The sequence below is a fragment of the Canis lupus genome, chromosome 27 (genome assembly GCF_011100685.1).
Source record: "Canis lupus familiaris isolate Mischka breed German Shepherd chromosome 27, alternate assembly UU_Cfam_GSD_1.0, whole genome shotgun sequence".
NCBI lineage: Eukaryota > Metazoa > Chordata > Mammalia > Carnivora > Canidae > Canis > Canis lupus.
The window spans coordinates 24,161,624-24,183,600 of NC_049248.1; the positions used below are offsets into that span (position 1 = coordinate 24,161,624).

Genomic DNA, 21,977 nt, shown 5'->3' on the forward strand with positions numbered 1-21,977 from the left:
TGCCCCAGCAACTGCACTACTAGGTATTTACCCAAAAGATACAAAAATACAGATTCAAGGTGGTATGTGTAACTTGATGTTTATAGGAGCATTATCAACAATAGCCAAATTGTGGAAGAGCCTAAGTGTCCATGGACTGATGAATGGGTAAAGAAGATGTGGTATACATACACAATAGAATATTACTCAGCCAGCAAAAAAGTCAAATCTTGCCATTTACAATGGAGTGGATGGAGCTAGAGTATTATTATGCTAAGCAAAATAAGTCAGAAAAAGACAAATACCATATAATTTCACTCATATATGGAATTTAAGAGACAAAACAGATAAACACAGGGGAAAGAAAAAAAAAAAGAGGACGGCAAACCATAAAGGAGACTCTTAACTATAGAGAACAAACTGAGGGTTGCTGGAGGGGCAGGGGTGGAGGATAGAGTAAATGAGTGATGAGTATTAAAGAGGGCACTTGTGATAAGCACTGGGTGTTGTGTATAAGTGATGAGTCACTAAATTCTACTGAAACTATAACATATAGTGTAAAATATTACACTATATGTTGAACTAAAATTTAAATAAAAAATTGAAGGTTTAGGAGTAGATGGCTCCACAGGTAAATTCTTACCAGATATTTAAAGAAGAAGTATTACCTATTTTCCTCAAATTATTCAAAAAATAGAAGAAGAAAAGTTTCCAAATTCATTCTATGAGGCCAGCATTACCCTGATACCAAAACTAAAGACACTGCACAAAAGGAAATCTATAGACCAATATCCCTGATGACTATAACTGCAGAAATCCTCAACAAAATATTAACAAACCAAATCCCATAGTATATTAAAAGGATCATTCCTCACGATCAAGTGGGATTTTCTCCAGGTGTGCAAGAATGGTTCAATATTTGCAAATCATTCAACATGATATATCACATTAACAAAATGAAGGTTAAAAACCACATGATCATTTCAGCGGCAGGAAAAGCATCTGACAAAATTCAATATCCAGTCATGATTAAAAACTCTCAGCAAAGTGGATATAGATATACCTCAGCATAATAAAGGCCATATATGAAAAAGCTAACAATGAGTATGGTGAAAAGCTAAAAGATTTTCCTCTAAGATCAGGAATGAGGATCTCTACTTTCACTATTTTTATTCGACATAGAACTGGAAGTCCTAGCCACACCAATCAGACAAGAAAAAGACCTAAAAGGCATCCAGATTGGTAATAAGGAAGAAGTGTCACTATTTGCAGATGACATGATACTATATATAGAAAACCCTGAAGTAAAGACTCCACCAAAAAAAATTTTGGAGCTAAAAAATGAATTCAGTAAAGCTGTAGTATACATAATCAAGATACAGAAATTGCTTGTGTTTCTATACACTACTAATGAAGTAGCAGAAAGAGAAATTGAGAAAACAATCCCATTTATAATTGCACCAAAAGTAATAAAATACCTAGGAATAAATTTAACCAAGGAGGTGATAGACCTGTACTCTAAAGACTACAAAACACTGATGAAAGAAACTGAAGATGACACTAATAGAAAGACAGTCCATATTCATGGACTGAAAGAATTGGTATTAAAATATCCACACTCAAATAAATAAATAAATAAATATCCACACTCCCCAAAACAATCTACAGAATTAATGCAATTGCTCTTAAAATACCACCAGCATTTTTCACAGAACTAGAATAAATTATCCTGAGATTGATATGGAGCCACAAAAGACCCTGAATGGACAAAGCAATCTTGAGAAAGAAGAACAAAGTTGGAGATATCATACTCCCAGATTTCAAGATATACTACAAAGCCGTAGTAATTAAAAGAGCATGGTACTGGCACAAAGATAGACACATACATCAATGGAATAGGACAGAAAACCCAGAAATAAACCCACATGTATATATAGTCAAATAATCTACAACAAAGGAGTCAAGAATATATAAAAGGGTAAAAATTTCCAGTTATAAAATGCCCTGTAGTCAAGGGATGAAAAGTACAGCATAGGAATGCAGTCAATAATATTATAATAATGTTGTATAGTGACAGATGGTAACTACATTTATTATGATGGTGAGCATAGCATAATGTATAGAATTGTCAAATCATTGTACACTTGAAACTAATAAAGTGTATGTCAACTATAATTTTTTTTAAAAATCCTGAGAAACTTTTTGAGATGTTATAGAACTAAAAATGTTTTTATTTTTATGCTTAATATAGATAGTCTAGCTAGGTGAAAGATTCTAGTTTAGAGATTATTTTCTTTAGAATCTTTCTTTCACTTTTTTCATTTCCTTCTTACCTTCTGGTGGTGTTGTCAAAGTTTGATGCCATTCTGACCCATGAGCTTTCGTTTATACCTTTTCTTACTTTCCATATTTTAAGACATCCTCTTATCCCTACTGTCCTCTCTTGGTGGATTTATTTTCATTCACTGTGGTAAGCTCCGAATGGATATAAGTTGGCAAGTTATGTTCTTGAATTCTTAGAGATCATTTTTGAATTATTTCCTTTTCCACATTTGGTGGAATTTTTCTATGCTTTGAGTTCCTGTTCTTTGCCTTTTGGATCTCCTGAACAGATCCTTTTTCATCTATTTTCTACCTTTGAGGTTTTTTTGCTCTAGTTTCGGGGAGATTTTCTCAACATTACCTTGAAACTTTTTTATTGATTTATGTTTTTTTTGTCATATTTTTAATTCCTAGACTCTTTATTCTCAGCATGTAGTTTTTTATCTTGTTCTTATTTCATGGATGCAACATTTATTCTTAACTCTCTGAGGATATTACTAGTTTCCTTGAAGCTTTCCTGTAGTTGACCTCTTCCAGCTTGCTCTTTTTCTGTGTTGATTTTCCTCTTTCATGGTCGAAACTTTCCTCTGACTAGTGATGATCCACTATATAGCTGAATGGGAGCTGTATGTTGGCTGGAGAAGGTTCTTGTTGGCTCTGAACTTCACACAAACTGGGATGTTTCACTGGGATACTCTTAATGTCAGTAGTTTTGACTTTCATCTTGCTATGTTAGATTCCTCAGAGGAAAATCTTCCAACTACCTCGTTTGCGAGTATAAGCCTGGCTATCAGTGTTTACAAGCTGAAAGGAGAAATCAGGCTGTGTATCTCAGCATTCAATTATGTATACAGACTTTTGCTTAAATCTATTCTTTTCTCTACAATCCATTCACTATAAATGATCTCTTACTGCCCAATCCACAGGCTCTCTGTTTCTCTCTCTCTCTAGATATCCAACGTTGGTGGTTTTTCAGCAAAGTGATGAAGGAAGTTGCTCAGCTGGTCTGAGTAAGGGAGATCATCTGTGGATCTAATCACTTTTTATGCAGATTTTTTTTTTTTTTACCATTTCTTCTGTTCATTATTTACCTTCACATTTTTTTTTTTCACATTTAATTCTAGAGGCACCACTAATTCCTGAGCCTGTATGGCTTTCTGTGGTGCAGTCCAGGTTGCTTGTAGGCTTTCTTACTTTTTTTTTTTTAAGGGTTCAGCTTTTTCAGGTCTTTGTCATTCACCACTAGTTCTGCTAGTTCTTCTACTTAGCAAGCTTTCAAACTTTTGTTATATCTTCTTCTGTTCTCTTCTGTGTCTTCTTTTTTTTTTTTAAAAAAAAGAAACCTTTATTGTCATTTTGGTGAGATTTGGGGATGAAGTGAAGATAGATGCACGTGTCTAATTATCATTTTTAAACTGGATATGGAGAATAGTATTTTAAGTGTAAATTAATTCTTTTTCTTTCCTACTAGGAAAGCCGGGTTAGTAAAGCAGTTGAAGTGATGATTCAGCATGTAGAAAACCTGAAGAGAATGTATGCCAAGGAGCATGCTGAATTAGAAGAACTGAAACAAGTTCTTCTGCAAAATGAAAGGTCTTTTAACCCTCTTGAAGATGAAGGTAATAAAAGTTGAATAGTGTCAGTTGTTTTTCTAACATTCTCTTCTCTCACTCTATCTCTTACTAATTCTTACTATGTCTTTAGTATAAAACCCTTATGTTAAGATTATGTTACAATAATAACTCATTCCTGTTATTTATATAGCCCAAAGGAAAATGTTAGCTAGAAAACAGATTGGGAGACAAGAAGGATTCTTTGGTAATGACACCAAAAATTCATTAGATTGCTGAGATGAGATAATATATTCATCCAACCTATTGAGTTGACTCTAATGTTCTCCAACTTAGGGTATGTTAGAATTGGCTCTTTCTCCACACATAAAGCATAGTAAATTAAGTTAAATGAGCTATTCTCATTAACAATGATTTTCTATTTCTTGAAGGAGGAGTGACTCTGGCTTAGTAAGCTGGCAGATGGATTAGAAAATAAGAAGACATCTGATTTTAGTTATATGTGCTGCCGAAGTGAGCACAACACATCTGAGATCATAAAAAAATCCCTTAAAATATAAACTTTATATAAATCCTGTAATAGTTTTATTTTAAATAATATTAACTTTTCTGAAAAGAATATTTCAATGATCTGTTCCCTTTTCTAGAAAAAGTAATCATATTTAATAACCTTCTGATGTGTAGTTTTGGATTTATTTATTCAGCATATATTCATTTAGTGTCTCCCATGTGCTGGGGAAGCATTGCGGACATATACAGTGATGTAGAGGACTGTATTTCATCAGTTAAGATAGTAATTGTTATGAATCAACCAATAATAACTGGATATTTTTGCTGCTCAGTAGTCTCTAGGGTCTTAAATATGTTCTATTGCTTTTCTTTGAAAAGAATTGAGACCATTGCAATAAATTGCTTGTGTAATTCCTAAAATGTGCAAATGTGTTTTTCCTTTCAGATGACTGCCAAATTAAAAAGCGTTCATCTTCTCTAAACTCCAAGGTAATTACTAATGGACTTAACAGTCTATCAAATGTTACAGAAGAGATGGTTTTAAAATACTATTTGAAACAACAGTTTTAAATGTAAATCATATATGTTTATGTAGATATGCATGTATGTGTTTAAGTTTATATATGTATGCTTTTGTACTTCTTTGTATATCTTTTAAGTTTTACTGAAGGCAAGAGGAAAGCCAGATAGTTTCTCTCTCATGTAACACTGGAGTTGGAAATATGCAGTACAAAAATGGTAGAGAGGCTTCAAGAATCCACAGGGCCCAGTATTCTCTCACTGCTTCATCACCCTCAGCCCTTTGCTTCCACTTCATGGCCTAGGGTGGCTTCCTCAGTGCTGAAGGCTAAGTCCTGGTCATTACATCAAGTCACATTCTAAGAAAAAGGAAGACATAAAAACAAGTGTTCCCTCTCCCTCTAATGATAATTCCTAGAATTCCCAATTAACATTTCCTTTTCATTCTTGGTTGAAAATGAGACTAGAAAATCCATTTTTAATTCTAGAGTTTTGGGCAGCCCCAGTGGCCCAGCGGTTTAGCGCTGCCTGCAGCCCAGGGCATGATCCTGGAGACCCGGGATCGAGTCCCACGTCAGGCTCTCTGTGTGGTGCTCTGCCTGTGTCTCTGCCTCTCTCTCTCTCTGTCTCTATGAATAAATAAAATAAAATCTTAAAAAAAAAATTCTAGAGTTTTGCGGCTTAACTAAAAATCAAGGAGTTCTTTACCAAATAAAAAGGAGGAAAATGGGATATTGAAAGTCAACCAGCAGTTTTTGCCAGTTTGAAAATCAGGATTTCACAGAATTTTTAAGCAAGAGACTTTAAAATCATTCCATCCAAATCTCTGTCTTTCACAGATGAGGAAAATCACTTTCACAGAAGTTAAGTGATTAGTTATGATCATGTAGTGGGCAGAACCATGGTGAGAAGCCAAATTTCTCGGATTGCAATTTGAAATTCTTGATATTCAGCTAACCTATGAAATTAAATTAGGAATGTTGCTTTAATAAAAGGATTAATCTTAAGCTTCTTTAACTAATTTCCTACATTTAATATATTTTTACTTCCTAAAGTTGTGTTTAAGAATCATATAGTAGGGGCCCCTGGGTGGCTCAGCTCTTTGTGTCTGCCTTCAGCTCAGGTCATGATCCTAGAGTCCTGGAATCAAACCTCCATCACTGGGTTGGGGTGGGGGGCTTACCCCACTCATGCTCTCTCTCTCCCAAAGAAATAGATAAAGTCTTTTTTAATAAAAGAATCACCTAATAGTATACAACATTTTCCTGTGCAAATCTCAAGGCTGATAAACACATCAGTTTATCAAAATATCATATCCATCTTTAAATGTGTTAAATGGGAAAAAATGAAACCATGAAAACAAAAGCTACAAAATAGGTGCACGTTTTATCTCCTCTTGAGTTGAGAAAAGCTCAGCATAAAAGAAATGACAGCAAAAGAAGGATATATTTGGCTGCATTAACAATGAAAAAAATTTCTTCCAGAATTATCATTAATAAAATTGATATGGGCAAAGATCATAGTTTCCAGAGCAGATATATATGTGATTATTTAGCATTAAAAAAGTGTTTGATGTTACCAGAAAAACTAAACAAGAAACCTTATTTGACTGGCAAAAATTATACTCATCCAGTGTTGTTTTTTTTTTAAATTTTATTTATTTATTCATGACAGACACAGAGAGAGAGGGGCAGAGACACAGGCAGAGGGAGAAGGAGGCTCTGTGCAGGGAGCCTGACATGGGACTCGATCCCGGGTCTCCAGGATCACACCCCGGGCTGAAGGTGGCGCTAAACCGCTGGGCCACCGGAGCTGCCCTCATCCAGGTTTTGGAGAAGGTAGAATATAAACTGGTACAATATTTCTGGAAGACACTATGGCCATAACACAATGTGTCTGCTGGTTAGCTCAGCAGTGGTCAGATGCAGGGATATGTATGTGCAAGGGTATATATTAGTGTTGTATACAATAATAAAATACTAGTAGTTTTCTAAATGTACCTTTGGCCTCTCTGGATAGCCATCTTCTCTCCGAAGGGTGACCATTGCCTCTTTGCCCAGAAATATTGGAAATGCAGGAATGGTGAGCAAATTCTTAAGTGTTCTTTCTTAGTCAAAAGCAAATTAATTTTCATGTAACAAAAACATAAACTTCACTAAATTCATATTTCATTATTTCTTTAACATCTGAAATTTAAAGGTGGCTGGGATGGAAAATGACCGATTCAGTAGGAGGTCAAGCAGCTGGTAAGTTTAATTTTATGGTTGCTCTTTGGGAAACCTACTGCTTTGTCACTTACTGAAGTAAATGTTTGCAATAAGTAACAAAGTAACTTTTGATTTACACATAGTGTATGTACAATAATTATAAAATAGGTATATAATCATGAAATTTCCTTGAAGTATAATGTGAATGTGCCAAAAAAATAGAACATACAATTTTTGTATTAATTTGGGTAGTAGAAAATAAATTGATAATGGCTACAGATATATTAATTTGACAAGTGGCTATAATCATCTTTACTTAGGCGTATTTTGGGGTCAAAGCAGAGTGAACACCGTCCCTCATTACACCGATTTATTAGCACCTATTCCTGGGCAGATGCTGAAGAAGAAAAATGTGAACTAAAGTAGGTGAAGTTTGGTGTGTGTGTGTGTGTGTGTGTCTTAACTTGATGTGAGCTGGGAAATAGTGGGGATCACTTTTACTCTATGGAAATATGAGACATTGCTACATTATCAAAAAAATAATTAAAACTTTTATAAACTGTAAAGCATTATATAAATGTTATTCGCAAAACATATGCCCTCCTGTAGCACTCAAAACTGCAGGGTTTGAGGTCTTAAGTTAGAAGACCCTGAAGTGTGCCAGAATTGTGAATATTATTTTTTTCCTCTAAGTATCTGGTCATCAAGGAGAAAGGTCAGTAAAGAGCCATAGAAGAAACGTCCATCCACTTAGATTAAAAAGCAAAACATGAATTATATAGGTATATATGTAATATATGTGTATTGTATATGCATCTATCTACTCTTTATGTAAATGAACAGTAGGGGAAACAAAACTCTGTATTGCTATACTTCATAGCAACAGGTAGAGGGCAACGGAGGAGGGACATGAAGAAATGTGGCCTCTAAGTCCTTGAATGACATTGGACAAATTGTTTAACTTTATTTGGTCTCAGTTTCCTCATCTAGAGAGATTTTAATGAAACGATTTTATGTTCATTTTATACATGTTCATTACCTGCCTACTATGTGGTAGGTACTAAACTCAATCCTAAGGGGTATAAAGATGAATGAGACATAGTGCCTACTCTCAGGTTTTTGTTTTTAAAATAATCCCGGGAGCCCACTGCATGTGTCGAAACTCTTTTCAGTTAACATAATGGATTTTTCTGATCTGGGTTAAAAAAAAAAAATCAATTTTTCTTCAAAAGATTAAAATCTATTTTTTGCTTTTTGTTAGTATGGTACGATTTCTATTGAGAAGTCTTAGTGAACCAAAGATTGAAATCTTGAGAATCTTACAAGAATTTTTGTAAGGCCTTGTTTATATTTATTTATTTATTTAGATTTTTTTTTTATTTTAGAGAGCGATAGCAAGCAAGCTGGGGAAAGAGCAGAGGGAGAGGGACAAGCAGACACCCACTTAGCATGGAGCTGGCCACCAGGCTGGATCCTAGGACCCTAAGATCATGACCTGAACTAAAATCAAGAGTCAGTCATTCAACCGACCATACATACCACCAAGGGACCCATGTTTCCCTTAAAAACTAAAACCAGACAAACACATTCCCTTTAGATGTCCAAGAAGAAAAGAAAAAAACAACTTTGAGAAACAGCTGCCTTTGGTAATAGTGATGGCATTATGAGCCTGGAATTTCAAAATTCAAATCCAACTAGGAACTCATCAATGAACATGATAATGAAACAAGTTTTGTTCGGGTTAAAGACAAGATGATTTTATTTAAAATATATTTGCTCCTATTTCTATTTCCCAGCTCATTAAATATTAATTTTAGATAGGATTGTACTGAATGTATTGTTATAAACACTTTTTAAATTAAGATTTTAAAAGAAGAAATGACACTTTGATATTACTCCAGTTTAGCATAAAATCCACTGTTAATAATTTTGTGGTAGAAGGAAAAAAATTTTACCATATGTTTAATAAGAAAATACAGAGCAAGAAATATTCACCTTTGTTTTTTAAAGCATAGTAACTATACACAAGCAGAGAAAGAAATCACAGGTTAATAACACTGGTTAATTATGGAGTGGTGATAACTAACTTCTACATGTTCTTTATAAATTTTTCCTTTTTATTTATCCTTTGGCTAGTATCTCAACTTCCTACAACAAACATTTTTCTATATAGCAAGTTTTTAAAATTAAATTTCCATAAATAAAAGATGAGTGATTTGAATTTTAGAATTAGATATATAGCAAATCTTTCTAAAGCAAAACAAATAGTTATGAGCCTCTTTAGTAATATAATAAAATTTAGCAATATTTTATAAATAGTATATTATCCATAGTTTCAAATATTTAAAAATAATACTTGTTTACAGAACTAAAGATGACTCAGAACTCCCTGGAGAAGAAATAGTAGAAAGGACAAGAAAGCCAAGTCTTTCTGAAAAGAGAAAAAATCCATCAAAATGGGATGGCTCTTCAATGTAAGTTGTCTGCTTGCTAATGATACCATTTTTATAGAATGGAAAAGATGAGGCAGGGTTAAGTTTAAGATAAAAAACAAACTTCACATGGTCTACAGGAGTTATCCCTGAACCTGTGACAGGTCACAGTGTTAGGTTCTAGAGCCAGATGGCATAGTTCATCCACTTTTGAGCATCAATTTCTTCATCTAGAAGATAGGGATGATAGTAGTAGCATGTGTAAAATGCTAAGATTTATAAGTTTTTCTTGTGGGTGTTTCTAAAAATAGTTTAAATATTTCAATAGAGCAAAAATCCAGGTTATGGTGAGAAATAAGTGATACACACACACACACACACACACACACACACCATACTCTACCCAGTAGATAACATTTTTGTTTCTACTATAGGGATTTAAGTTGCCTTACCTGATTGAAACAATGAGATAAATACTCAAATATAATACCTGAGTCACCCAATTTTCAGATCATCATTGATCTGATCATCATCATTGCATTTAAGTCTAAATAATTTCTCTAATTCTAAAAATTATTGGGGGGGTGGGGTGCAAATTGTGGCCCAAACCAAGAGAGCAGATCATTACGTAGCTTATCACAAGGCAATGTTTGTGGTATGTAGGGCAGATCGATGACTTGATTGGTATTGCTGGCAATATTCTTTAATATTGCTATTAACAAATTCTGAATTTGTATTTTCCTTATAGTTATGACACAATAGCTTCCTGGGCAACAAATCTCACGACTTCCATCACAAAAGCAAATAAGGCACTCTGGCTTTCTGTTGCATTCATCGTACTGTTTGCAGCTTTGATGAGCTTCCTCACAGGACGATTTTTCCAAAAGTCTGTGGATGCTGCTCCCACACCAGATGGGGACTCCTGGATGTCTCTAGAACAAATCTTGTGGCCATTTACCAGACTCCAACACAATGGACCACCACCAGTGTGACTACAGCATATCTTACTGTGTGTGTGTGTCTTGATTTTTAAAGTTTCAGTAACTGAACTTCGTAAATTAAGTCATTTTTAGTTGGGAAATTATAGCTTAGAACCAGAGGGTCTCAGAAGGACCGTAAGATATTTTATACTCCCTCTTTCTGTGATTTCCTCTCTAAAATACAATGGTGAGGAAGCCTGCCTATGATCTTTTAATGAGCTTTTTGAGGAGGAGATATTATATATTGTTTGTTAAAATGTATTGAAATAAAGAACCACTCAAATCTTCATAGAGTGAAAAGTGAAAGTTTCAGTAAGCTAAATAGCCATAGGGGGAAAAAAAACCCTACTTTTTAAAAAATAAAATTTGAGAATAAAATGCTTATGAGATTTTAATAAGGTCCTGAAATATAGTCACTCATTACATTTTATTGAAGAAATACCTGATTTTGCTCCAAGTTGCTTGATTCTTCATATTGCATAAAATTTATCAGTGGGGATTAAGAATAGCTGAGTAATCTAGTGGAGAGTAGCATATAACACACAGAGTCAATAAACTGGCAGTTGGAGCTCCTGATTTTCTCCATGGCTTCTTTGGAAGCAAAATCCTTAACCATGTGATATAAAGTAGAATGAAACTCAGTTTCTTCTTTAAGGGCTTCAGAGAATGTCTCACTGTTTTCGTTGATCTTGAGCCTTTGTGCTCTGTTACCACTAAACATTAAAAGGGTCCAATTAGGATTCTGAATAGGTTCTTCAGTAAGGTGTTCACTCAGCTAATGAAAAAGAAAATTAGAGAAATTCGTTAATAGTTCTTCTATTGGGTATTTTGGCAGAGTATAATTTGAATTTGGTCCCCAAAATTGCTAATGTAAAAGAAACATTCTTAGTGTTCCATTTCTTAAACCATGTTTTTATGGAGCTTATTAAAATGTATTAACTCACTCAACAGAGGTTTATTTAGTAGCTACCATGTGCCAGGGAACATTCTAGGTGCTGGGGATATTACAACGAAGGGCAAAAACATACTAACAATTGCAACAATAAAATCCTATCCTCAAAGAGCTTATTTTAAGTGGGAGAAACACACAATACACTAGTACATATGGTGGCTCGCTTATACTAAAACAATTCATCAGTCAGCTTTAAGAATGTGATCTCTTTCTTATCAGGCACTAGTAAATGTGCCAGAAAGTTAACTAGGAGGCCTAACCATCTCTGAGGAAAAAGTTTGATTCACATGAAAAGCTTCCATTTGTTCTCCTGTTGATGTAAAGAGCTAAAGGACGCTAGCCTGAAGTCAAGAGTGTTTGATACCATAATGGACAATGAAGGCATAATCTTTATATAGTTTGGTTTTATATTTTTGACAAAAATAAAAGTGAAGTTTTAAAACTATTTTGAATGTTAATTTTTTTCACCTTTTCAAGAGGAGAAACCATGGCCTACATTCATTTAACTTTGGAGTACTTACTTTTGGAGGACAAAGCATTGTTACGGATTTTACATACTATACCTTAACTATAACTTTTTTTGAAGTACATACTGCGTTCCACTTGCTCCAACCAAATGCAAAAGCAGAACTTAGCAGGGCCAGTTGTCGATAAGCTTTCAATTCCACCAAAGGATCCTGTCAATATAAAATAGAATTAATCATAGAGCCTCTCAACTAGTCTCCCATCTTTGGCCTCCTACGGTCACTTCTCAACACAGAAAAACACTTTTTTTTATTTTTTAGAAAAATCCATTTTAAATGTAAGTCATATTGCATGACTGCTAAGACTGGGCAATAGTGTTGCCTTTCTCTCAGAAGAGAAACCAAAGTCCTAATCCACAACGGCCTCTCTGATCAGATATCCACCCACCCACCCACACACACACACCATTATCATCGCCTTTGCGTTTCCTTTGCTCTCTCAGACAACTTGGCTAAATTCCCCACTTTTGAGTTTTGCTCACATCTAATACCTTCTCAATGAACACCCCTCCTCCAATACCCTATTTGTATGTTGCCTTAACCTCATGATTCCTGGTCTGCCCTTTTTTCTTTTTCATAAAATATAAGATTATCTAGTATATTTTTTGTCTTCTTCTGCTAAAATGTAAGCTCCACAAGGGCAGGAACCTTTTTTTTATTCATTAATGGATCCTAAGCATCTAAAACAATGCCTAGAATATGTGTTCAGAAAAAAAATTCATGAATATTCTGAGATGAAAAGTACACTACATTCAGCCTTCGTAGAGAAGCTGGCAATTGAGTTACTAAAACCAAGGTATTTTTTTTCTCTACACATATGTACAGTATCTCAGTGATACTATTTTCATGTGTTACATGTCAACCTAGATTATCATTTTCTGGTATACTGTAAACTTGTTTTGGGGTATAGAACTTTTCTGCCCAACACATCTTTCATGATTAGAACCTACTTTGGCTTAATTTACATATCACATATTTACAAAACATCTGATTCAAGGAATATGCTAGGTGTCAGAGGATCATAGGTGATGAAAGAATAATCCCCCTTCTCAAGGGACACACAGTTTAATATGGAAGGATGTTATTTAACTAAAGCCTTATGAGTAACATGAAGCAGTATGCAGACAAGGATCCTCTCCCAAGAAAGAAGGAAGTGGGTTCTGTATATTAGTGGTCCTTTTATGTATTTAATTTTGCCTAATTTGTCATATTTGGGAAACTGCTGAGTCATTTACTCTTTTAAGAAATCTATATATCCAGCCTGGAAGAAGAAAGAAAATACACAAAATGCAGAGTTGCTCTACCTACCTTTGCACTAAACTGACCAGCTGTGGATAATGCTCCATTTGTCAATATGAAGATCATTCTATACACTTACTTTCTTGGGGAGGATTATTAAACTTGAAAGAACCCTGGATTTCTGGTCTTGTTTATTCCTTCCTAACTATAATTCTGTATAAGTGAATATAGAAAGCCTAAAACACATCTGAAGAGTTATGTAACATTTAATATTTGCTAACATTCTAAATATCTATTACATTAAATTTGGAAAGATTTGTTCTTACCTTATAATTTATAATAACATAAAAATGAGAGTGTCCACTAGGGAAGATATTTAATCCAGTTTCTTTCAAAGCAAAAATGAAAGAAATCGGAGTCATCCATTTTCCTTCCAAAGTAGATGAATGCTTTTTGTCACTTAGTTTGATTGATGCTAACATGCAGAGGTCTTCCTAGTTTCAAGAAGAAGAAAGCAGCTTTTTACTTGTATAAGTAAATTATTTCTTTATTATTCCATTTCCAGCCTTTAGGTTCTACATAATATACATATATATATATGTATATTATGTATGTATTTTTAGCCTTATGTTCTTCTGTATTAAAAATAATGCAAGACAGGTCTATTTTAGGCTAGCTCTGAGAACTCTGCCACAAAGTCTCCCTGTTATCTCACCCAGCGGGTCAAGTCTTTTTGGGCTTTATCTGAACAATCATGGGACTAAAAGATCTCCTAGGTCTCCTCTCATTGTGAAGTATGATCTAAGAACACTGAATATTGTCACATTGAATTACAGTAGCTATTTGATAGCTATTCATGTTGCAACTTTTAAGGATAATTTTTTTACATATATAAGATCTAACATAATATTGCAAAATTATCCAGTTTTAAAGTTTGCAAAGTGGAAATTTGAAGGTGTACAGAGTTCAAATCTCTCATCTGGTTTTGAAGAGGAAGCCTCTTTAGAGTGGATCAAAAATTCTCTGGAAGTCACACTGCAACCAGGATTGTAGCTTTAGGGTACAAATTTGCACCTTACTTATTACATGATACTACCTATCCAATTACTATTGCATTTAGAAATTATGGCTCAAAGTATATTTTAAATATATTTATAAAAGACATTTCAATATGTAAACCACCAGTAACTGACTGCTTTGACATACTTTTACTGTCATCAAAGCAGTTTACCTCTTTCATATGACTTACTATAACCGGGATTTACCTTAATTTGTATTTGAACTTCAGTAAATACTGTAGTCACGGTCAAAAGTACTTTATTCACACCAAGTGGTCTTAGTTCCCATGACTGGAAGGGCATATTAACATGAGTATCTTGAATCAAGGTAATAGGGCCAAACGTTTCTAGGCTGAATGTTATAAGTCTTTCTTCTGATTTATAAGAGACATTGCTGATGCCATCAGTTTGCCAATGTTTACCTTCAGAATAAGGAAGAAAGTAACAGTTTCACTTTTTCTATATAAAAATAAGATGAATGAAACCACTCAACTGAAAATATGTATAAATTGATCTTTTATGTTTGGAAGAGAATCTCTACAAAAAGCCAATTTTGCTGGGAGTTTCTTCCTGTCTACAGGATCAAGTCCAAACTCCTCCGCGTGGTATGTTAGGCCTTAACTTTTAAAACTATATACCTTTCCTCTAGCAGCCTCAAGCCTATGTACATTAATTCACAAGAACAAGACTTTTAAAAATTTTTTTTTTAGAACAAGACTTTTCAAAGTTGAGCCAGTCAACCCCAAATGAAGTATTTGTTAGTAATTAGTAAATCATTAGCTTGTAATTCTGCTGGTACTTCAGATTTTGTTATTTACTTATTTCACATTTTAGATAAGCAATAATTTCCCATGGTTCAACAATCAAGTTATAAAGAGGCAGAAAGCAGCTAGTGTTCCTCTATCTCAGGTCTGCCAATGGCCCACTCCCGATCTCCAGTACTTGTTTGTAATAAGATTTGCAATTTCTAAGTTATTAAAGTAAATTTCAATTACCCAAATCTGAATTGTGTAGTCATTTCAGGAGAGAGTAGGTTTTTCATTTATTTGTTTTTCATGTGTTATTTTGATATTTTTGTTATTTTTTTAAAACATGATATGAGTAATTATTCAGAGATGATGGCAGATATAACACTTCAGGAATTAACAGTTACAAAACTATAAATAAACTCTAATCTCTATTTCCATAAAGAGCAAACAAAGACTCCAGAATTTTCACAGGAATGTGAAGATTAGAAACTCAGAGTTTACACACTGTATTTTCTGTTTTAAGGATTTGTGTTATAGCTCTTTTCATTACATAATTATCAAAGCTGAATAACGTTTTGCTGTACCTTCAGCATCCCACCTTGCAACCACAGGATCCTCAAAAAAGATTACATTCTCTTGAACCTCAAGCGTGACCTCTATGGGTGGGAAAGCATTTTCTGTTTCTACATCTTCAGTAGTTTCTGGAGGATATATGTATTTCTGCAATCCTTCTTTGAGTATCTTTTCAAAAATGACCAAAATAACATCTAGTTAGAAGCTGACTGGCAACAATTAAAGATGTAAACAATGCTGAGTAAGCTATATATAATTATTCTTTATAAGCACTGAAGATTGGCCTCATTTAACTACAGATTAACAAAATGTCACAACAAACTTAAGACATAATGATTAAGGGGTAAAATCACTAAATCTGAATTACAGAATTTTCTTATGGTCCAGGTTCTATGCTGGGACTTACTCATTATCTTATTCCTCCAAGGAATACTACAAGACATATATTTAACAGAGATAGCTAGAACTTAGAGAAATCAAATAATTTGCCAAAGATTACAAATGACTTCAAGGAGGCATCACAACTCAAAAATAGAGCTATAGGACCCCAAATACCATTTTCTAATACCTTGGTTAGGGTGTGTAGGTAAAGAGAGAAAGGAGTATTAGCAAACTTCTGAGAAGTGTAGAAATGAATGGATGAAAGTAAATTAAAAATCATCACGTTGGTACACCTTAAACTTATACAATGCTTTATGTCAATTATATCTCAATAAAGCTGGGAAGAGAAAGTAAATTAAGCCAACAGCAGATATCTCTGGGATCAGGGAGATTTGTCTATTATCTGAACATAGCAGGGAAGGATCTAGGGAGGGAGAAGGAGGGAAGATTAAGAATAGTACAAAACAGAGGAAAAACAGAGAATTGGTAGAAACTCTAGAGGAGGTGGGAGATTATTGAAAAGAGACTTGAATAAAAGGAAGAAGACTTCTGTTGCAGAAGAGAAAAACATGTGTAAAGGAGGATACTTTGGGCTCAAGTGGAGAATATGAAATGGTCATATCAGGACACCAACAAAATTCAAGAACAGATCTTTGAATGAATTCTTGGAAACCCCAGCTCTGGCTGGGCCCTTTCTATGGATAAAGAGTTTTGAAAGCCTACCTTCACCAAAGGGATGCCTTTCTTGGACTCCCCATTGTCCTTCAAGTAACCGTGGGATAGGAAAAGCTGATTCAAACAGGTTGTTTAAAGATACAGATGCAGTGAAACGCCGGGACACCTGCACCCTGATGTTTCTAGCAGCAATGTCCACAATAGCCAAACTGTGGAACGAGCCTCAGTGTCCATCGAAAGATGAATGGATAAAGAAGATGTGGTATATGTATACCATGGAATATTACTCAGCCATTAGAAATGACAAATACCCACCATTTGCTTCGACGGGGATGGAACTGGAGGGTATTATGCTGAGTGAAATAAGTCAATCGGAGAAGGAAAAACATTATATGGTCTCATTCATTTGGGGAATATAAAAAATAGTGAAAGGGAATAAAAGGGAAAGGAGAAAAAATGAGTGGGAAATATCAGAAAGGGAGACAGAACATGAGAGACTCCTAACTCTGGGAAACGAACAAGGGGTGGTAGAAAGGGAGGTGGGCAGGGGGTGGGGGTGACTGGGTGACAGGCACTGAGGGGGGCACTTGATGGGATGAGCTCTATGTTGGCAAATTCAACTCTAATAAAATAAATAAAATAAATAAATAAATAAATATTTTTAAAAAATTTTTAAAAGATTGTTTAAAGTGGTTACAGTCCAGATTATCTCCCCCAGGCATGCTCTAGTAAGTGCATTCTCATTTGTGGGGAGAATGGGAAAAGAACTGCAATATCATCCCAAAGGGGTGAAAATGTTTAGGGGGCATAAATCATACTGTTTAGGTATAAAGCACAGATAGATATAGATATATTACATACACAAAAATACTATATAACTGTGGCATTAAAATTTCGTGGGGTGGGGGGTTAGGAAAGAAAAGATCTACAAAGTCTCCTTAGAGGGGTAATAATGGGGGGGAAATGCTGAGAAATACCACTCTAATACAAAAATGTACCAAGGATTGAAAAAAAAAAAATGTACCAAGGTCGTTAATGGGTAGAACTGTGGGTGAGAAGTGCCTGGCAATCTATGTACATGATGTGCTGGAAGAGAAAGTGAAAGAGGTGGAGAAACAGGGAGAATGGGAGGGAGGGGGAGAAAACAGAAAGCCTGGAGAGCAGGGAAGGAAGGAGGAAAGAGCTATGACAACAGAACAGGATATAATTGGTACATAAGCCACCATGAAGCAAAGTTAAAGTAAACAAAGTCACTAACTAGGGAAAATGCTACTATTTATTGAAACAGGAGTGAGGAACTCCTTCAAAAATGATCTAACAACTGCTGTCATCAGCATCCTTACTAAAAGCATGGAACATGCATCAGCAACATTGCCATAACCTGGATCTGTGCTTCTCAAACTTAAATGTGCATATGAAACACCTGAGGGTCTTTTTAAAATTCAGATTCAGTTGAACTGAGGTGAAGTACCAAATTAGGCATTTCTAACAGGTTTTTGGGTGATGCTGATGCTGCTGGTTCATGGACATACTTTACACATCAAGGATCCAGACCAGTGGTTCTCAAACTTTAAGGTGTGTTTTGCTAATACAGACTGCCAAGCCTCATCTCCAGACTTTCTGATTCAGTAAAACTAGAATGGGGCCCATGAATTTGCATTTCTAGAAAATCCCCAGATGATGCCAATGCTTTTGGCCAAGGGACCACATGTTGAGAACCACTGATCTAGACCAGAGTATACAAACTATGGTCCCTGGAAAATCTGGTCCATATGTAAATGACAATAAGGTTTTTATTTACATACGGCTGTCGTATTGTTACAATGGTAGTGTTGCAATGGAGCTGGCATGCCCACAAATATGAAAATATTTACCATCTGACCCTTTACAGAAAAAGTTTGAAAGCCTTTTAAATAGACTATCATTAAGACCAAATTGGCACAATCTAAACACATAAATTCAAGACAGTTTAAAATTAGTTTTTTCCTTTATGGTTAATAGGGTTAAAGGTTAAAGTTCACTAGATGTTAGATTATTTAAGATAAAAGTGTGAGAAATTATTTTACTCATAAATCTGACTCAAAAACCAACCTACTTCTACAATCATCCAGCTTTTCATTGGTTTATACTGTGGGGGAAGCTCCAAAATATCCAAGTGGTACACTCCACCCAGGGTTGTGAATTGGCATAAGTCGACCTCATTGTCTTCAAAGAAAGTCAGTTTTTCAGTAGCATTCTCTATCAGCAACAACTGTGCTAAAATTAATCAGATTAATTCAGTTTCTAAATAAATTGTAACATTTTGGTATTAGGAGGGAAAGGAAAAAATTCTGATACTGAAAAACAAAGTTTTTATTTAGCTACTAAATCTTCAAAAAGTAGTTAATTCAAAACTATTCACAAAGCTAACCTTCAAAATAGTAATAGGGATGTATAGTGGTAGGATAAAGGGGAAGGTTCCATTTATATTTTATATACCAACATTTTAGGAATTTTCATATAATAAGCATGCTACTAATAAAATAAGTATAAAAATATGTTGTATTATAGAAGAGGAAAATAATTTTCCCTCTACCCTTCTGAGTTCTTGGCTGAAACTCCTATAACAAAAGACAGATTAACAAGAGAAAAAAACCCATTCACTTATTAATATGTATTCCTCATGCATGAGAGATACCCAGAGAAAAATGAGTAAACCTGAAGAGATGGCTCAGAATCCTGGCCTATACAGCATCTTCAACCAAATACAACAAATTTGTGGAGAACTGACAAAGGAAAGCAGTTTCTGAGGGTAGAGAAAAGGACTAGTTAGTAAAGTTTGTTATGCAGATTCCCCTTGTCCCCTCTCCAGGCTGACAGGGTTTGAAGCTGTCTCTGGTCATTAACCACTGTCTCTCCTGGTAAAGAGGGGAGGAGGGACACCTTTGAAATTTTATGTCCTACTTTTAGGGAAATAGGGGGAGGGTAGGCAGCTTTTCTTACATCTGCATCTTTTCAATTGCTCTTAACTTAAAATATCCTTATGCCAAAGTAGCATATTTTGGGGTGGCATATTCCACTACCTCTCATTATAAAATAACAAAAAAGTGGCTTAACACAAAATTTGATAACATAATATTTTTTAATTGGACCTTATGGGGCTAAAAATCTGAAAGAAGAAAGTAAAATCATGAAAAAAATAAATTTTGGTCCATATATTAAATTAAAGCTAATTTTTTTTTTTTTTTTTAGCAAAAACAGGGCCAGCTCATTAAAAAAAAGGGGGGTGGGGTGGGGATTGAGGCTTAAAAGTGAAGAACTGTATTGTATAATCCCTATTGTTTAGAAATTTTATGGGGAAATTCTATAATTCCATGATTGTCAGTGCATAAGCAAGTGAATATTTTAAGTTACATATCACTAAGACCATTCCCAACTGTCACCAAAACGCTTTCAATGTAGTGTGATGGATAAGAAAGGGAAATCAGGGGGATCCCTGGGTGGCGCAGCGGTTTGGCGCCTGCCTTTGGCCCAGGGCGCGATCCTGGAGACCCGGGATCGAATCCCACGTCGGGCTCCCAGTGCATGGAGCCTGCTTCTCCCTCTGCCTGTGTCTCTGCCTCTCTCTCTCTCTCTCTCTCTCTCTGTGACTATCATAAATAAAAAAAAAAAAAAAAAAAAAAAAAAAAAAAGGGAAATCAGACCTCTTATAGGTTTCACTCTTTACTAGCTGTGTGACCTTATGCAATATATGCTAATTAACATGTCTTTTCTTCCCTTCCTCTAAAAAAGAGATATTAGTATCTACCTTATTGAATTTGGGGGAGTTGTAAGTTAATACATGTAAAAAGCTTAAAACAGGTGCCAAACACATAGTAAATCTTAGAAACTGTTACTCTTATTATTTATCATTACAATTTCCCTCTCCCATAAAAGGAAACACCGAGAAACCACTAAGTTTAACCCATGGAGATCAGACACTGAGAATTAATGATGACATGCAAAGAAAGTTCCTGTTAAGCAATTGCCCCTTTTCCCTTGTATACCTTCAATAAAAAGCAGACTTTAATTTTCAAATGTATCTAATTAAGAATCCATTTAACCTAAAAAGAAAGGAAAAAGAGTATTGTATCCAAAATCAGACATTTATGTTTGTTTTTTTTAAGGTTTTTTTTTTTAAGATTTTATTTATTTATTCATGAGAGACACACAGAGAGAGAGAGAGAGAGAGACAGGCAGAGGGAGAAGCAGGCTCCATGCAAGGAGCCCGATGTGGGACTCGATCCTGGATCTCCAGGATCACACCCCAGGCTGCAGGCGGCGCTAAACCGCTGTGCCACCAGGGCTGCCCCAAATTCAGACATTTATAATATATACTATTCAGGGATCACCATGTAGAAAACCTAGGTATTACTGACAGAGGTTCATGAACTGACTATATTATCTTAACTCTAAACAGGAAAATTACCTCCTTAGGGTTATAGAAAAGTTATAAAGGTATAAACCTAATTGGCTGCTGACATAAAAGTGTGTTGGAAAAAAGTGAAGTAGACAAGAAGTATGTTATGAAAAAATGCTAAGAAATCTATAGGAAATGGATTCCCTTGGAGTTAGTGGGAAGTGGTGTACATAAATCCCAAACTAAAAGATTTGCAAATTAGACCATCTTGCCATCCAGGTGAGTGAGCTGCCTGGAATGTAGATTAGATTCTCCAGGCCCCTGTATCACCACCTCAGCTGATGCTACATGAAGCAGAGATGAGCTATCTTTGCTGAACTTTGTCAAAAATTGGCATTTATATGCGAAATAAATGACAGTGGAGAGGAGGCAGGATGGTAGAAGAGTAGGGATCCTTGTTTCATCTGGTCTCCCAAATTTAGCTAGATAACTTTCAAACCACCCTGAACACTTATGAATTCAACCTGAGATGTAAAGAAAGAACAGCTGGAACACTACAGAGAGAAAAGTGATCACGTCTTACAAGTAGGAGTGTGAAGAAGAGAAACGGGATATATTGGAAGATAAACAGTGTAGGGGAGGGAGGCTTTGTAAGACACTGCAGGAAAGTGGTGCAGCACTAGGGCATGCAATTGGATCCTTTAAAATCTGCTCCTGAGAGAGTCTTGCCTGCCTGAAAAGTGCTCAGTGGTGAAATAGGGCAAAATTCCAGAAGGAGCAGCAAAGTCTCAATATTCCTGGAGATGCATAAAAAACAGGAGTGCCCAGGAGAAAGCTCAACTTGTGCTATAAACTGCAAATCACAGTCAGATAGGGTGTATTTTACTTAGGTCGTGGTTGATATTTTTTTACTCTACTCACTCATACA

General features: G+C 35.1%; 2 protein-coding genes across 8 annotated transcripts in view; one reads left to right on the plus strand and one right to left on the minus strand.

Moving 5' to 3' along the window:
* The window catches only part of IRAG2 (inositol 1,4,5-triphosphate receptor associated 2), a 53,320-nt gene extending 42,506 nt beyond the window's left edge, over nucleotides 1–10,814 (plus strand). For all 3 annotated transcript variants that reach the window (XM_038577088.1, XM_038577086.1, XM_038577087.1), the window contains 7 exons: nucleotides 3,773–3,920; nucleotides 4,828–4,871; nucleotides 6,921–6,983; nucleotides 7,101–7,147; nucleotides 7,429–7,530; nucleotides 9,475–9,582; nucleotides 10,289–10,814. In XM_038577088.1, coding sequence (XP_038433016.1) covers nucleotides 3,773–3,920; nucleotides 4,828–4,871; nucleotides 6,921–6,983; nucleotides 7,101–7,147; nucleotides 7,429–7,530; nucleotides 9,475–9,582; nucleotides 10,289–10,532 — 756 coding nt within the window. In that variant the 3' untranslated portion in view covers nucleotides 10,533–10,814. The remainder of the gene's footprint in view (nucleotides 1–3,772; nucleotides 3,921–4,827; nucleotides 4,872–6,920; nucleotides 6,984–7,100; nucleotides 7,148–7,428; nucleotides 7,531–9,474; nucleotides 9,583–10,288) is intronic.
* Nucleotides 9,858–21,977, minus strand: part of CFAP94 (cilia and flagella associated protein 94) — a 66,746-nt gene continuing 54,626 nt past the window's right edge. For 3 of the 5 annotated variants that reach the window (XM_038577082.1, XM_038577083.1, XM_038577084.1), the window contains 6 exons: nucleotides 18,767–18,927; nucleotides 15,627–15,783; nucleotides 14,501–14,715; nucleotides 13,562–13,729; nucleotides 12,036–12,149; nucleotides 9,858–11,295 (listed from right to left, as the gene is read on the minus strand). In XM_038577082.1, the coding sequence (XP_038433010.1) occupies nucleotides 11,020–11,295; nucleotides 12,036–12,149; nucleotides 13,562–13,729; nucleotides 14,501–14,715; nucleotides 15,627–15,783; nucleotides 18,767–18,927 (1,091 nt within the window). In that variant the 3' untranslated portion in view covers nucleotides 9,858–11,019. The remainder of the gene's footprint in view (nucleotides 11,296–12,035; nucleotides 12,150–13,561; nucleotides 13,730–14,500; nucleotides 14,716–15,626; nucleotides 15,784–18,766; nucleotides 18,928–21,977) is intronic. The other 2 variants (XM_038577081.1, XM_038577085.1) reach the window with 2 other exon arrangements.